Source organism: Mus pahari, chromosome 1 (genome assembly GCF_900095145.1).
Source record: "Mus pahari chromosome 1, PAHARI_EIJ_v1.1, whole genome shotgun sequence".
Classification (NCBI taxonomy): domain Eukaryota; kingdom Metazoa; phylum Chordata; class Mammalia; order Rodentia; family Muridae; genus Mus; species Mus pahari.
In genome coordinates, this window is record NC_034590.1 from 21,139,888 (window position 1) to 21,158,261 (window position 18,374).

General features: G+C 38.6%; 1 protein-coding gene across 1 annotated transcript; it reads right to left on the reverse strand.

Moving 5' to 3' along the window:
• Positions 1 to 16,456: 16,456 nt before the first annotated feature.
• Positions 16,457 to 17,455, reverse strand: LOC110335527 (mas-related G-protein coupled receptor member X2). Its single transcript, XM_021217701.1, has one exon. The coding sequence runs from the start codon at positions 17,366 to 17,368 to the stop codon at positions 16,457 to 16,459; it is 912 nt and encodes a 303-aa protein (XP_021073360.1). The 5' UTR covers positions 17,369 to 17,455.
• Positions 17,456 to 18,374: the final 919 nt, after the last annotated feature.

Consider the following 18,374-nt stretch of genomic DNA (forward strand, 5'->3'; position numbering starts at 1 on the left):
CCATTGTATCCTCATTTTATTCACCTCCTATCATTCTGTGGTAGCTTTGGTGGTGGTAACACTAATGACACTACACACGAAGACATAGTCAAACTGGAGGAAGATAATAAGAAAAAAGTTTGTCACACTGAGATAAAATTCTTGGAAATATAAACTGTGTGGTAGCTCCAGGAAGACATAATATATGTTCATTTTCCATAAATATTTTATATTTTCCTTTGACACCCTTCAACACCTGAAGAAAATACATCACTATGTTTCATCAATGAGTTCTCAGCCAGACTGATTTCTATTTTACATAGCAAACCCACATAATAGCATTAGTTTGGAAGAGAGCAAATGGGTGGAATATTTATTGTTATTCTTTGCTTAACTTTTAATTCTCTTTCTCTTTCTCTTATTCTGTCATAATTATGTATCTGTTTCTTTGCCTCTATCCTTCTGACTCTGTCTCTCCATCTCTTCCTTTGTCTCTCCCTCTATGTTTCTCTCTCTCTCTCTCTCTCTCTCTCTCTCTCTCTCTCTCTCTCTCTCTCTCTCTCGTGTGTGTGTGTGTGTGTGTGTGTGTGTGTGTGTGTGTGTGTGTTAGCCTGTGACTTAAACATGGCATAGAATCCGTACCTTCCCAATGGCCAATTCTCACAACCATAGGTACCACCAAGCAATTCTGTTTTCATATAAATTCTCTCCATAACTTCAGTAATGGTAATAGGACTTCTTAGCAAGGAATGGGAAGGTCTGGAGGGTTGGAATCTTGAGTAAAGAGAAGGAGGAATTGATTAGGAACTATAGGAGGTTGGACCATGAGGTGGGTAATGACTGGAGTATAAAAAAATAAAAGTAATAAAAAATATGCAGCATGTTTCCTTTATTCTTCCCTATATCTTGGTATACAGTCTATATAGAAAATAGCTCAGTTAGCATTTTATTTCCTGTCTTCTGTTTTTGAGGGGACAGTAATAGACATGGACCTATAGTTGTAGGGTAAGAATGGGGAGGAAGAGAGCCTGCATCTGGCCAGAGTTCCTGTGCTCTGGGCAGGCAGACACAGGAGGACTGCAGGACACTTTCCATTTGACCCCAGGTGGGCATCTAGCTGTGTGAAGCCACTGACCCCACACGGCAGGGGATGGACAAGGGAAAATCCCCATAACAGGTTCTCAGTCTCCAGCATCCCACACTGGATATGGCAGAGAAGATGAGAACAGAATAGGAGATACGGGAAGAGGGCAGAGGGAGAATGGTTGCTATGCAGGCAAGAGTCCTTAGTCCGGGCCTTGATGAACAGAGGCATTCTATGGTTTTAGAGCTTTACTGTAGAAAGGCAGGGTGAAGAGAAATGGTAGGAAGAGAGAGAGAGAGAGACCAGCCATGGCCAAGAGGAGAGAAGGGGGAAAAGGAGAGAGAGAAGAAAGGCTAGAGTAAGAGGGAGAGAGTAAGAGGGAGAATAAGGAAAGTAAAAGCTTAAGAGAGTGAGGAGGGTCCAAGCAATCCCTCATATACTGTGCTGTGTTATCTTGCTGTTCTAGATAACTGGGAGGAATCTACCCTGAAGGTCAGAAGCTTGGGGCATTGCATATGTGCCTGTTTTTCCTGTGTGGGGGTGTGTGTAGGGTTGGTAGGAGTCCAGGAGACATGAGGGAATGCCTTCTGTCCCATGTAGGTGAAAATTATCACCACCAGGTCCTACCAGGGTTCCACCTCAACTTGACTGGAGACGCGGTTGTCTGTGATCAATGAAAACAAAATAAATTTAAGACATAACTTAAATGCTAAAAAAAAAAAAATCAATGAAACCAAGAGCTGGTTCTTTGAGAAAATCAACAAAACAAACATTTAGCTTTTAATGTACACATTTTAATGACTCACTACAATTACCATACAAAATAAACTCATAAAACTTTTTATGTGTTACTAACAATTACTAACAATTTTGCTTAGCCTGTTTTAAATTTCTATTAATTACCTTAATGAATTCTCACTCTCAATATTTAAATTAGAATTACAATCCCATTCAGTTACTTTGTGATCACAATGAGCTGGTTTATAATCAGATCTTTGGAATATCACTTAATAATTTCCCCTGATATTGGCTTGTCTTACACTTATAGAGCAGCTGCATTGCCTCCCACTATTTGCTTTAAATTATTCAGTAATGTCAGAAACACAGTTCTTTCCAGAACACTTTAAATATGAACTTAGGTTCTCTGTAGGACCATTTTTTCTCTTCTCAAATCTTCTGCCAATAGCTCAGGAGTGGTGGCACAGCCATTGGAGCATCTTCTCTATCCAAAGCTAGCTGTTCAGTGTGTTGAACTTATATAACTCTAGTGAGAAAAGACCCATTGCTACGAGTTTACATTGACATCACAATGTCATGAACCCTGCTTTGTAGACATGTTCCTGACAAATATTAGCCACATCTGCAAACACAAGGAACTCTTCACAGATAATGAGAATTTTACAGCATCAAAAGGCATGGTTTCTTTTTACCCAGCTATAAATTGTATATACAAACCCATTCTGCCAGGCAAGATGTGCCTTTTGGTGCAGTAGTGACATGACTGTATGTGAATTACAAATTTCTCCCTGGTTGGACTTCATGCCTTTCTACAAAAGATATTCATGAATAGTCCACTGAATTGGGGCATAGTCCTCATTGAGAAGTTCTTAGGCCCTAGGTAGAAATATTTTTTATTTTCTTGGACAAAGTATCAAAACACCTTTAAATATTGATGCTTATAATCTCAGATAAAAATTATTTCCAGCCTGAATCTAAAAAGTCTCCCTTTGCAATAAGTGAAGAGTCATTAACAGGCTCAAGCCTGCACACAGTATTCAGAATGGAGGAGAGTACATGGCTTCTCCTTAAAAAAGGTGTTTGTAGCAATTCAATCAGGTTCAGGGAACGTTGCCAAAAAGTAACTCAAAATAATATAAGCTGAAGACAGGGGTATTCAATGCCACTCTATAAGTGTAACATGGTGATGTCCATATAAACTCACAGAAATGGATCTACTCTCATAAGAACTACATAATTTCAACCTACTGAACATCCAATGGCTGTGCCACTGCTCCTGAACTATTGACAGGTATCTGATTTTGGAAGAAGAAAAATCACTGTAGGGTTTTTTTTTTTTTTCGTAGCTTCTTGAGGCTATGATGACTAGTTCCAAAAGCATTATTACACAAACACCCTAGATTAAATCTGGAACACTAAATAAAACAAAAAGTCATGAATATGAAAAAGACATTTGTAAGGAAGAAATGAGGCTAGCAAAAGTGAGAGAGAAGGAATAGAGGATGGAAAAAGAGCATAACCAGGATGCATATTTATGCATAAACATCATAAAGAACTAATTTTATTTATTAAAGTATTTGTGTGATATTGACTCAAAATTTCACCATCAATAGCCTATTTTCCCTGCCTTACTCCCTCCATTTTACCCTGTACCCCTTTCTATCTCCCTTCTTTCCTATCTACTTCTCTCCCTTTTATTCTTTATTCTTTTTTCCTTCCTTCCTTCTTTCAATATGTCCTTCCTACATCCGTTCCTATTTTCTTTCATCCATCTTTTCTTCATTCCCTCCTTCATTCCCTTTTCTTTCCTACCTTCCTCTCTCCATCCTATCCTTCCTTTCTTTCTTCTTTACTTCCTCTGTTATTCATTTGTTCAGTCTATCTCATGACTACTCACTATAATCTATACATAGAAATAGGCTGTTGCAATACACAATGTATAAAAAGGTCTTAATGTACCTATAACCATATCTTACTCACAAAGTATCTTACTAAATATGCTTTAGTAAGAGATAACATTAGCTTCATGAATCTTCACATGATTTAATTATTATCTCTTGGTTACACCTTCCAAATCACTGATACTGGGCATATTTCATGGTAGAGAGTTCCAAATTTTCTATCTCTGTTCCAAAAAAGTAGAGAGAAGGCCAGAGTTCTAACCCATCCCATACAGCCTGCTCAGACATTTCTCTTGCTTTCAAACATAATCTGTCTTAAGACATTCAGTTACAGTGTAATTAGAGGAATTTTGTAAAAGGGTAGAGAGCCCAGGATAAAGAGACTTCTCTTTACTTGCTGTACCTCAATGCCTCTGTAGAGCTGGCAGGAAACAGGCTGTTCTCTGCTATTAAGACTCTGCATAGAGGCATTTAGAGAAATGTCCAACATCCTTAGTCATCAGAGAAATACAAATCAAAACAAACTTGAGATTCTATCTCATAGCAATGAGAATGGCTAGAATCAAAAATTCAAGTGACAGCAAATGCAGGTGAGAATGTGGATTAAGAGAAACATATCTCCATTGCTGGTAGGACTGAAAGTTGGTTAAAAAAAAAAACTTTGGAAATCCACATGGAAGTTCCTTAGAAAACTGGAAGTGGTTCTACTTGAACAACCAGCCATACCACAAGGAATATAACCAAAAGATACTCCAACTTATAACAAGTACGCATGCTCCACTATATTTATATCAGCCTTATTTATAATAGCAGAAAACAACCCAGACTTTCTTCAAGAGAAAAACGGATACAGAAAATGTGGTATATTTTCACAATGGAGTACTACTCAGCTATTAACAACAATGACTTCATGAAATTTACGGGCAAATGGATGGAACTAGGAAATATTATCCTGAGTGAGGTAACCCAGAAACAGAAGAACACACAATATGTACTCACTGATTAGTGGATTTTAGTACAGAAGCTGAGAATACCTATGATACAATACACAAACCATATGAAGCTTAAGAGGAAGGAAGACTAAAGTGTAGAAGTTTCAATTCAACATAGAACAAAGATCAAAACAATGAAAGGAGGTAGAGGGAAGGAGGAACCTGGGAGGGAAATAAGAAGGGCAGGGGAAAATGGGGGTCAGGATCAGGGATTGGAAGGAACAGGATAGAAGTACAGAGTGTCAGGAAACTAAATAGAAACATGTAACAGTGAGGATGGAGTGCTGAGAGTAGCCACTAGAAAGTCCCAGACTCCAGGGAAAGGAGGGACTCCCAGTACCGAGCTGTAATGACTTTAGCCAAAATACCCAAAAAGGGGAGATAGAACCTGTGCAGACCACCTCTAGTAAATAGATAAGGCTCCCAGTTCAGGGATGGCACCACTCATATATCTCTAATTTTTTTTAACTCAGAAATGTTCCTGTCCAAAGCTGGGCATGGTGGCGCATGCCTTTAATCCCAGCACTTGGGAGGCAGAGGCAGGCAGATTTCTGAGTTTGAGGCCAGCCGGGTCCACAGAGTGAGTTCCAGGACAGCCAGGGCTCTACGGAGAAACCCTGCCTCGAAAAACAAACAAACAAAAAACCAAATGTCCCTGTCCAAAGGAAAGACAAGGACAAAAAGTAGAACACAGACTGAAGGAAACGTCATCTAGAGACTGCCTCACCTGGGGAATCTGTCCCATCTGCAACAGACACCAAACGCCCACACTACTGCTGATGTCAAGAAGTGCTTGCTAACAGGAGCCTGGTATGGTTGTTCCCTGAGAGGTTCTACCACGACCTGACCAATGTAGATGCAGAAACTCACAGCCAAGTATTGGACTGAGCTCAGAGACCACAAAGGAAGAGTTAGGAAAAGGACTGAAGGAGCTTAAGGGGATTACAACCCCATATGAAGAACAATATCAAGTAACTAAACCACCCAGTGCTCCCAGGGATTAAATCATAAACTAAAGAGTACACATGGAGAGATTAATGGCTCTAGATACATATGTAGCAGAGAATGGCCTTACCTGATATCAATGGAAGAGGAGATCCTTTGTCCTGAGGCTTTATGCCCCAGTATAGAAGGATGCTAGACTGGTGAGGCAGTAGTGGGAAATAGTGGAGGAGTACCATCATAGATGTAATAGGGAGGGGGAAGATGGGTATAGGTAAGAGGTCTGGGGAGGGGTAACCATGAAGGAGGATATCATTTGAAATGTAAATGAATGAAATGATTGATATAAAATTAAGTATTAAAGGGCTGATGTTTAGCTCTTCTTGTGTGTTAATTATATAAGGTTACTTCTATATCATACGGTCTTCATCTCTAGATTAATTACCACCATATTATGCTCTTCCTATACTATAGGCTGGAGCATGATTAGTGTCATTACCACTGAGAGTTAATTGCTTGTCTGGTAACCTGTCTAGGATCATTAATTTTATCTAAAACACTGGTCAGCTAGAAATTGTTTTGTTCTGGATTCTATCTGTGTTGCTTAATATCCCATAAAAGCCTGATGTGGCAGTCTTCTTAAAACAATTTGCAAGGAACTGCATTTGTCAAATTATTTTCATAACCTGTGGCAAATTATTTTGTTATTGATTCTCTCTGAATTCACCTTTCTCTGTTGTCAGGACCTTTGAGGTTCCAGGCATATATGAGTGGGGAGGATTAGGTTACCCTCATGCTCATTGAGTTGTTCCTCCCTTATATTCAGCCTGCCTTCAAGCATCCCTTGTGCCATTCTCTTCTAGGATCAGACTGCTTTTGGTATATTCTTTGGTTGTTCTTCATGTCCACATATTTGAGGCTCTGTCAACTCTCAACATGTCTATCCAACAACATCAGCTGTTGATGTGTTGGCACTGAACATTTTATCATCATGGTATACCTCCTAGTTGATTCTATAGAGCCTCTTTGAGCACACCTTTCTGGAGGATGAATGTGGAGCAAGTCTTCTGTAGGGAACCCTGTAGATGTAGGACAGTAGTGAAACAGTGATAAAAATCTATGCTTTTGGTAACCAGATGTGCTTTGTGAGACACTGCCCTTTTCAATTTGGAGGATTTTCTTAACCTGTCTCCTCCTTTGTTCCTGATTTCATGATAGTGACAATAACAACATCCACAATAACAACATCCTCTTGAATACTACACATGACAGGATCCTTAAAGTAAAAGTTACATAAGTGTTCCTAGAATCACTTTATAAAGACTTGACCTCATAAATGTATAAGCTTTAGTAAACTTTCTTGGTTTAGTTTGTTTATGTTGTTTTGTCTTTTGACAAAGGGTTTTTCTCTTTGTATCTTTGCTTGATCACTAACTTCTTCTATAGAAAAGACTGGCTTTAAAACCAAGAGATCCTCCTATTTCATCCTCCTGAATGTGGGATTAAAGACATGCACTACTATGGAATGGTACAAACTTCATGAACTTTTGAATATGGAATTGTCATCACTATTCCCCAATCTCCTCTCCTGCAGAAAGCTGAAAAAAAAGTGCAGGAATGGCCAAATTTCCTAAGGCCACAGCTCAAATATATCCACAATTAATTTCCCTTTTCCAATGAGTTTCTTTCAGTTATCCCAACTTTTGTCTCACCAAAGTGAAAAACTTCATTTTGATCCATCCGTACAGAACATAGTATGCTTGACTGCTAGCAGACTTTGAAGAGCATCCATAGTTAATAAATGTTAAGTGAATAACTGAAATACTTAATAAAAAAGCACTGGTATATTTTCATAACAAATTCGATTAACATGTGCATTAAGCATTCAGCACCCAAAACTCTAAAAATAATATACTTTGATTCTTCTTCAAATTACTCTTTTCTTTTCTATAGAGGCAATTTATTCTTAAATGCCATTACCTTCAAATACTGATAAGAATTTACATACTTCAATAATTTGCCAATTCATACTGTAAATGACACACACTCATATTTTCTTGCATGGATGTTAACAGAAATGATGAGATTGAAATACCACCATCAAAGGCATTATAGAATTCACACAACATTGAAAAAAACATGATTCAGAAACAGCTTTTCTAAACAACATATATAACAAAATTTCATATGTGGATAGAAATAATTTTAAGTATTTTAGACACAGTAAGTGCAGGAAGTGAATTAAGTTTCCACTTAGTGTACATAGTATTTTAGAATGAAAAAAAAAATCACCTTACCCTATGTAATGTAAGCTGAAGATGCAGACATACAAAACATCCTGTACCATCCAGGGTGTGGTAAGTAACCCCTTATTCACATTCCACTAATAATCCCATACTTATAGCTCTGTAAGACACTCAAATAAACTAATTTGTTCAACAAGCAGAACTTTGGTAGAAATGTTACTTTGCTCTTCAGGTGTTTGCTGGATATATTGATGCTTATTCACATCTCCCCTGAAAACTCATACAGCCACTTGGTACCCAAAGAGTGATCAAAGAGGACTTTTATAGGAGAGTTGTTGTCCTGTGATGAAGATAACTAAATGTATCTGGCATTCCGAAATGCACATGACCCTCTAGGGTTAACAGCAGAATGATAAGATTTCATTATTAAAAAAAAATAATTTACACATTTAAATGCTTTAAATACTTCTTTGCCAGATACTAAATATACTTTGGGAGATTTTAGAAACTTTAGAAGCTAGAATATACTAAAGAAGTAAGCCAGTGACAGGTATACCTTGTTCCTTCCTCTTACCATCTGCTTCTTCTCTCCCATAGTGCAATCTTCCATCCTTTGCTTTGTGCTCTGACTTCCGTTATATTCTGCTCAGGATTATGGTAGCAAACAAGAATCAACCAAACCCTAAAGACATAAATATAAGTAAACCATTCTCATCTGCTTATTCTAGAAAATACTTGATCACAATGAATCAAAAGCTAACACAGCATATTTTCTGGTCAGAGTATACTGATGTTCCTTACCACTGAGATGAGCTGTGGTTATTGAGATGAATCATCTCTCTAGTGTTTTATTTGTAGGAGATACAGAGGTTATTGAGCTCATAATTAAACATTGGGGGAAATATATACTATTAAACAAACAGGGTTTTCTCTTTAAAAGGAGAAATGTGTCCCTTTTTATCTACCAGAATTGTGAGAACACATGTAGTTAATAGCCTGGTGAGGTTTGTCCTGTTTGATGGAGACAACACTAGACCCACCCCCAGACCCTTATCATGAGTTTGTACTTTTGTCAGTCAATATATAGAACCTATTAATATGGAATATGCCACATGTTTTGTACACAGACTTTTAATGTATTGTGCAGGTGGAAATTTTTTGGACTGAAACTTTTTCTTGTATATTCAGTATCATTGCTTTTTTGAATGGTTTCATTCCATGTATAGCTCTCTGTGCCTGTGTTTGTGTATGTATGTGTCTATGTGTACATACACGTGGGTGTTGGCATGTTCTTGTGCTTGTGAGTGTGTGTGTGCATTGAACATGTGTGTGATATCTAGTGTCTGAGTATTTCAGATCCTGTGAAAGCCACGAGCATTGGATCCTTATGGAACTGGAGTTGCAGAAGGACCTGGTATGGATGCTGGAGCCAACATCAATCCTCTGCAAGAGGAGTGTGTGCTTTTCATTCCCGAATCACATTTTCACCCTCATCAATTATTTGCATATTTGTAAATAAATTGTGCTGAGTGGTGAATTGTAGCTCTCCAGGTCTGTCCATTTCTTCAAGGCTATCAACTTTTTAGCATCTATATGCTCAAAAGAGTCAATAATACTTTGCATTTCAATGGCATCAGCCCTAAGGTCCTTTTCACCAATGATACAGTTTGAGTCTTACACCTCTTTCTCTAAGTTAGTGACCCCCTAGAGGGTCATGTGCATTTCAGAATGCCAGATTCATTTAGTTATCTTCATTGCAGAACAACAACCCTCCTCTAAAACTCCTCTTTAATAACTGTTTGGGTACCAAGTGGCTGTATGAATTTTCAGGGGAGATGTGAATAAGCATCAACTCATCCAGCAAACACCTGAAGGTTAATAAGTTGCACCTCTTTCTCTAATCTCTGGATGGAGGTTTTTATTTTTAGTTTAGCATCTCCTTTTTACTTAGCAGTCTGTTCACTGTTGTTGGTAAAACCATTATTTCACATATCCCTTCTCTTAACTTTGTTACTTACTCCCTTTTACTTATTTTGACCTTAGATTTATTTCTTGTTTTATAGAGCCTAGAGCTGTCCAGATATTTTTTTAATTTTTCATTATTTTCTTATTTGTTTAAGTGAGAGGACACTGCACACACACACGGTGTACCTCTAGAGAAACGAACATAGTTTGGCATTGAGTTCTGCCCTTCCACAGTCTCCAGAATGGAGCTCATGTGGTCATAGGAGCAAGGGACCCCCACTAAGGCAGTTCTTCCTTATATCTACATATTTTCAAACCCAGTATCTCCAATTGATACTAATGGCATGTCCATATGTGAGGCTTCATTGTTGAGATTCAGAGAACCTATTTACCAGTTTCACACCCTCCCAAAGTGAGTCTCCATTCCCAGGATTCAACAACTGCCAAGACCACCTCTTTTAACTCCATGCAGGGTTTTATTTTATTTTTACCATTCAAATATGTGTACTATATTTATGCCTTAGTGTAGCTGCCTGCAGCCACACTAACTGGGTTCCTGAATGGGAAGCAGGAGCTGTATGGTAGAAAATGGTGAGAGAAATTATGGAAGCTAAGACATAATTTTCTGTTCAAAGCTCCAAAGTTTACTAAAAGTCTGTGCTTATAAGGAGGGGAGGCTCATCCCCTGCCAATCCATTCCTGGTCCCTGTAGGGAGCCTCTAGGTGAATCTGCAGGATGCTGTCTCAAATATTTCAAGAGTCTCTCAGCAGGTAGCAGTGACTTGGACAAGAGCAGGGGCAGGTGTAGAACAATAGAGTCAACTATGTTGGGAGGTTCCACCCCAGGTGGTCTCATGCTCAGTGGCAGCAAGGTCAAAGTCAGCCTGCTTCAAGGCTGGGGGAGGGAACTCCTTAGTCAGGGTTTCTATTCCTGCACAAACATCATGACCAAGAAGCAAGTTGAGGAGGAAAGGGTTTATCCGGCTTATACTTCCACATTGCTGTTCATCATCAAAGGAAGTCAGGACTGGAACTCAAGCAGGTCAGGATGCAATTCTCATGCACTCTACTTCCTCAGAAATTCAAGACATTTTATTCTTTATATTATTACTTTTGCTACATACTTATACACATAGTGCTATATCTGTATACATATGTGTATTTATGGAACTAACTTAGTTTATTTACCATTGATCATAACTACATGTCATATTTAAGTATGATAACTTTGGATTTAGTAACCCACTAGGGGGGCTCATCCCTGATAAAGACTGATTTTCTGTATCACTTTAGTTATTGATTGCTTGTAGCACATCATCTAGGGATGAGTCTTGGTGAGATTTTCCCATCCACACTGGCATGTATCACTGCATGTTATCACTGTGCAGGTCATGCATAAGATTGGTGAGATTGTTAAGATTTTTTAGGATTGTTGATATTGTGTGGGTGCAGCCTTCCTTTCATTTCTAGAAGACACTGTCTAGTTAGAGATAGCTGATATTCTGAATATTACCATCATTCTGCCACATTATCCTTAATGTTCCCTGAATCTTAGGTGTGTGATTTTGTTATAGATGTATAAAATAAGGCTAGGAAACCCATGATCACATATTTGTCACAATTAAACCTCTTGTGGATTTGCAGTATCTTCCTTATACTGCTAATGTGTGGTACCCAGATATTGAATTCAATTCACTAGGCCTATGCACAAGAGTCTCTAACCTAGAGACAGCACATAATTAAACATTTAAAGAGTGCCATGCCAAGACCAAAAACTGTGTAATATAAAATATCCATAAGAATGCCAATAAATAGATTCAAACACACACAGAAGAGTGTGTATTCTAGATGTGTAGTCTATAGAATATGTGAATATAGAATGTATATTCTAAAGAAGAATACATTATAATACATATAGAATATGTCAATGAACAAATTATCGAGTAGTGTTCAGAGTGTAGTGTGTGAGAACCTGTACTAAACAGTCATCACTAAAACCATAAATGAGTAGAGTAGAAGACCCCAAACAGAAAAGCACTACATGTTTGATCTTCAGTAGTCCACATATTTAAACATGCATGGTTTAATTCAGAATTTAAATATTAAGACATAATACATGTAATTTAAAGACTTAGAGTATTCTCTAAAAGATTAGTAGCATAAAAAGTATTGATGTTTCCTTTGATTGTCGCTACCATCTCCGACCAGCAGAAAAGAAGTGATGAAACTGATGTCCTTCTCAAAGCAGTTTATTCAGGAACATAACTATGTGCACTAAAAAGATCCCCCGACCTCTCTTGGCCATCCCCTTTTATACCCTCTAGTCCACTCCCCATCACCCTATTCCACATAGGCACAGTTCATTGGCACAGGACTACATTCGACACATCATCTGATCTTTTGTCGTGGTACATCTGTGCAGTACAGTTTAACGGATGTGTCTATCTTGAGGAATATGAGGAAGTCAGTTGTTAGCAGTTAGACTTGGTGGCAGTCCCGGGCTTCATCTTGGGGCCATGGCCAAACCCGCTCCTCACATCTCCCACTTATTCTTTAATTTGTCAGAGAGAATGCCTGTCTTAGGTTGCCCCCTGCAACAATGCTCTTTACCCATCATCAAGAGACAGACAGCTGTGGCCTGTACCCTGTCTTAGTTTGGTAACATGCCCAGGGAGTCTTACCCGTCAATGACTACTTCTCTAGCATGCTAAGCCACACTTGAGGAGATTGTCCCATCTCCATAGCTGCAAAAGCTTGTATCAACAGAGCTTAAGCCCTGTGATGACGATGTTGCATGCAGCAGATGCACCTAAAGGCCAGGACACTGATGAGCATGCAGCACAGTGCCAATTCACCAATACTGGCCCATTCCTTTAGGTGTGACATAGTGTTGGCAATTCAATTTGCAAGTCTTTCAGCCATGGAAACATCCACCCAAGTGGAATTGACCTTTTGGGTCTAAACAAGATCATAACCTAAAGGGCCTGCACAGGCCATGGTACAAATCTAGGCATTCTGCTCACAATAGCTAATGAAAGCATAGAAGCATTACTATAAAAACAACTATCCTCCTTACATTCTACAACATCATCAAAATAACTACCATTATAAACTAAAAATACAAAAGGAGGCCAAATGCATACAGGCATGGCTTTAAAGGATACATTCTTCCCACAAGCAAATTGAATAACAGAAAGCTCAAATAATACAAATCCATTCCAATAAAAACTAGCATTTCCCCACACCCAACCCATCCACATACTCAAAACAGAAAGACCTGAACAACTCCCATTTATACATTTGCACACAAGCACTTTCTTGAGAATTATTATATATTACTTGAAAACACAATACTCCTCTCAGGCTTAACTTTAAAGGTTCCTTAACCCCCACTATATTTTCATCTCCAGGCAAAATGGGTAAATGCAAAGATGCATTAGAAATAAAAAGGTGAGGAAAAACTTGAGCTGAATGATGATGATGGCAGTGGTTTGGGAAACACTGACATCATTCCCCATCATAAATCTTCAGTCACACTGCAGGCAGCATCATCACCCCCAGGAGTAGCTTCATCAGGGCACCTTCGTTCATCTTGAACTACCCTCATCAATCGCTCCGGAACCCATAGTGGCTGGCGATGATCCTGGGAGCTTTCCAGCAGGCTACCCTGACTGCTGAGAGTTCTGGACTTGTCACTTCCCCATACAGGCCACCATTTGACGCTACCATCTCCAACCAGCAGAAAAGAAGCGACAAAACCGATTTCCTTCTCAAAGCAGTTTATTCAGGAACATAACTATGTGCACTAAAAAGATCCCCTGACCTCTCTTGGCCATCCCCTTTTATACCCTCTAGTCCACTCCCCATCACCCTATTCCACGTAGGCACAGTTCATTGGCACAGGACTACATTTGTCACATCATCTGATCTTTCATCATGGTGCATCTGTGCAGTGCAGTTTAATGGATGTGTCTATCTTGAGGGATATGAGGAAGTCAGTTGTTAGTCATTAGACTTGGCAGCAGTCCCGTGTGCCATCTTGGGGCAATGGCCAAACCGCTCCTCACATTTGATATTCCCTCAGAGGTAGAAATTAAGTCCCCATTTATGATGACACCACCAACACAGGGCCCAGATACATCTGTGCTAGAACTGAATTGAATGCCTTCTCTCACATGGTACCAGGACGTGCCATGCATACTTCTAAAGGAAAGAAGCAATCAATAGTCCTATCCAGCAATGATGCCTATGAATTTCATCAATGACCATCATGACAAAATAATCCTAAGGCTGCAAAAGTGGCACATAGACCTCATATATCTTTGTAGTAATCAACAATTTTTGAATTAGAATTAAGATGCAATCAACAAGGAAAAATCATACATGACATGTTTACTCAACTGGAGACCTGGTGACTTATTACATATTAATGACTTAATGTATATCATTCTATACTATGCAAGATAAATGTAAATAGAAATATATGACATCATTTTATTTAGAAATAGAATGTATTTTTTACAGTGTCAGTATCTACATATTAACTATATATGACTATATATAAGGAAATAATGTAGTTCTCATCAAGTCTTTATTTTAGACAGATGAAAAACACAGTTTTAAAAATATTAACAAAATATAAAGTAAAAGAAAGTGTCATAATTAATTTTCTGTTGCCATGATGACAAAGTCTACTCACAAAAATATATTTCATATGGAGGATCACAATTCCTATGGAGTGGAATCCATGAACATCATGTCCAGAAGCCTGACAGTAGGCAGGCAGGTTGGCATGGCAATGGGGCAGTTGCTGGAAAATCATATCTGACCCTCAAGCTTGAGGCAGATAAAGATCTAACTGGGAATAGTACTGACTTATGAAACCTCAAAGATTACCCCTAGTGATATATATTCCAACACAAGCACACATTTTAATCTACCCCAAACAGTTCCACCAACTTGGGGCAAAGAATTTCCAAAATGAGACTACAGGGGAACATTTTTGGGTAAACTACCACATTCCAGTCCTTGGACCACATAATCTTATAGCTATAGCACAGGAGAAAACACATTTAAGTCCAACTTGAAAAGTCTGCAGTCTTTCCTGGTCACAATACAGTTTAAAAGTCCAAAGTCTCTTATGAGGCTCAAGACAATCTCTCAATTGTAACTCCTTCTAAAATCAAAAAGCAAAGAACATTTTTTCCAACATACAGAGACAGAGATTATACATTACCATCCATTTTAAAAGAGAGGAATGGGGGACATAGTGAGGAAATACTGGGCCAAGTAAAATCAAAATTCAGTAGGGCAAAGTCTAAATCCTGTAGCTTCTTGACTTGGTGTCAAAATGCTTAGATGACTCTGTATGTTCAGCTTTTCAATTGCAATACATTTCTCTCTCTTGGGCTGCTTTCACTCTCTATATACAGTGCTTCTTGGCAGATATGCCATACTTCTGGCATCTCCAATATCTTGCCATCTCCAGTAAAATCTAAGCTTCATCTTCACAATGTCATGTCACAATGTCACAATATCACAACGGAGACCTTTCCAGGCCTCCAAGCAAGGACTCCCTGCTACATGCCTGGCCTCATTCACTTTTCTTACCCTTGGAGGAAGATTCTACAATTCCTTTACTCCTGCATCCTTCTTGACTCAGAGGCCAGAACCAGAAGACTGATGCTACCAACTTCTGTTGTCTGCTCAGTATTGAACTGTCAAGTACATGTTTCCCACATACAAACTTTTCAATTTAGCCTGAAGCATATTCTTAGGAGACGGGTAAAAGCAGCCTCATTGTGTGACAAATATTCAAGAGTAGTTTTTAGCTCAGTTATTAAAATTTTTTCCAGCAAAAACAATGTGAACTGGGTCTCCATAATGTACAATGCTTTCAGAATAACTTTCATCCATGTTCCTTCGAGGATGGTCTGTTAAGCCCTACATCAATTGCATCCCTAATCCAAAATCCTATACTCTTTCTCACTCCCCCTAAAAGCCATAGGATCATGCCTGTTACAGCAATAACACCTTCTCTGATATCAACATCTGTTTTAGTTCTATTTCCATTGCTGTGATGAAAAAGCATGACAAAGGCAATTTACAAAGAAAGCACTTAATTTGGTAGATCACAGTCCCAGAGATTTTTACTGCACAACCACCATAGCTGAAAGTATGGCAGTAAACAGGCAGCAATGACACTGGGGTAGTGGTTGAAAGCTTATATTTACTCTACAGACATGGGGTGTGAGTGGAAGCACTGGGGATTTGCAACCTCAAAGACAATGTGGAGTGTCATACCTCCTCAAACAGGGACACAGGTCCTAATCCTGCCTAAACAATTCCACCAATTAGGGGTAAGCATTTCAATAAATGAGCCTATGGTAGCCATTTTCATTCAAACTACAGAAGTAATCTAAAGCATAAGATCTTTGTAGTAATAGTTCATTGCACACAGGAGATTTCATGAAAATGAACCTTTTGACACAAGGAGAAAAAAAAAAAGAATGTTTACATGACTTGATGTATAGGTTAGTATGTTCAACTACAACAACCATCTAGCCACATGTATATCAAGCATTATGTTACAATCTTTTAATTTTCACTCTAAGGTTTAATTTCTCTAGATCTTCCTGAGGAACCCATCTCTCCACATTCTTCCTCCTCAGGAGTGTCTTGCATGGCTCTCTGCAGAAATAGCTTAAGAGTCTTACATTGGAAGCGATGATGCCTAATGGACCCAACAAGGAAGTAAATGATGGGGTTGGCAGAGCTGTTAACACAGGACAGAAATACTGTGACTAGATACATATTACAAGGTGAGACATAATGAAATTTCTCAATCCACACTAAGAGGAACCAGTAGATCCCATAGGGTAGACCAAAGAGCAGGAAGACCAGCACTGTGAACACAATGGCCACATACAGCCTGGTCACAGGAATCTTGTGTAAGCCCCAGAAGATAGTAATCACTAAGGCCAGACTGGATCCCAACAGAACTACTAATAAAACAATTAACCATGCAGTAGTGATTAAATCAAATGTCTTGCACCAACTAAGGCCACTGGTGTAATATAGGAAACCGCATTCCTTTCCTTCCAGGAGGCTCCACACTAGGGACAAGACCCAAAGCAGGCTACAAATGACAGCTGATGTGTGCCTTGGACGTTGGCAGTGATACCAGATGGGCCACATGACAGACAGGCAGCGTTCAATGCTAATGGCACTGAGGATACTTAGGCCACAAAAATAAGGAAGGTTTAACACAACATGGTAAAACATATAAATTTCAGTGGGTATGGAATCAATATCCAAGATTATATGAAAACAATATCCAATTTGTAAGCAAATGAAGAGAAAGTCAGCACCAGCAAGGTTGAGGATGTAGACAGAGAATGCATTCCTGCGCATCTGGAAGCCGAGGAACCATAGCACTGTGCCATTTCCAACCAGCCCAACTAGGGCAACAACGAGGGAAAGAAAAATCATGGTCCAAGACATGACTTCACAAAATGACATTCCAGTGCGGTTGCTTTCATTCACAGCTGTAATGTTAATTCCCCAGTATGATATGTTTGAATCCACTCTTAGATCCCTTCCACTGATGTTTCTGGAAAGAAAAACAACAGATGAACACATGCGTTTTGTTCTCTGATTCTTAGGATTACCATTATATATGTTAATGGTTTACCTAGTTCTTAAAGTGGTGAAACAAGATGGTAGACATGAAGCAATTTATCAAAATCAATATTTCTGGGGCCTTAACTTATATATATAATAGGCTATCTACATCCCATATGCTGTATTGACATTAGAGTAGTTGATGGTCCCAGTATAAACTCTCAGTATCTCAGGCTATTTTAAAATTCCTGTTTTAAAGCAAACCATTTCTCAGACTTTCTTTCTGTCCCAAGTCTAGTTTTTCTCTGCTTTGGGAACTCAGAAACCAAAAGTATGAACAAGAGCTGCTGCTCTCAGTCTTAGATGAGGGAGGCTAAAAATTAGGAAAATATGGAAACCCTGGAGGACAGTAATAAAATATATGTCTAATTAGGCTAAGATCAGTATGCAAGAACTAGACTTATAGGATAGCATGACTTGGTATCCATTTCAAATTATAAACTATAAAGGAAGAAATCCTTGGGGATATTAAGCAGTTTTCTGTTGCCTGTTGTTCTATCACAAGTATCTATCTTTCCTTAAGGGCACAATGAATAGCTGAGTATTATCACTCAACAAATGGATAAATGAATCGCAAAACCAAAAGTAGATGAGAATTTAGAATAAAGATTTTTGCTAATATTTCAAAACAAATTCAGTGCCACAATTTACATATGAAAAGAAAAAACAACATTTTAATGATTCTGTCAGTGTATATCTCTAGTATTACTCAAAAAATATGTCTAATCCTTTGTTATTTCCCAATCCCAGTGTGTGTGTGTAAGAGAGAGAGAGAGAGAGAGAGAGAGAGAGAGAGAGAGAGAGAGAGAGAGAGAAGGAAGAAGAAGAAGAAGAAGAAGAAGAA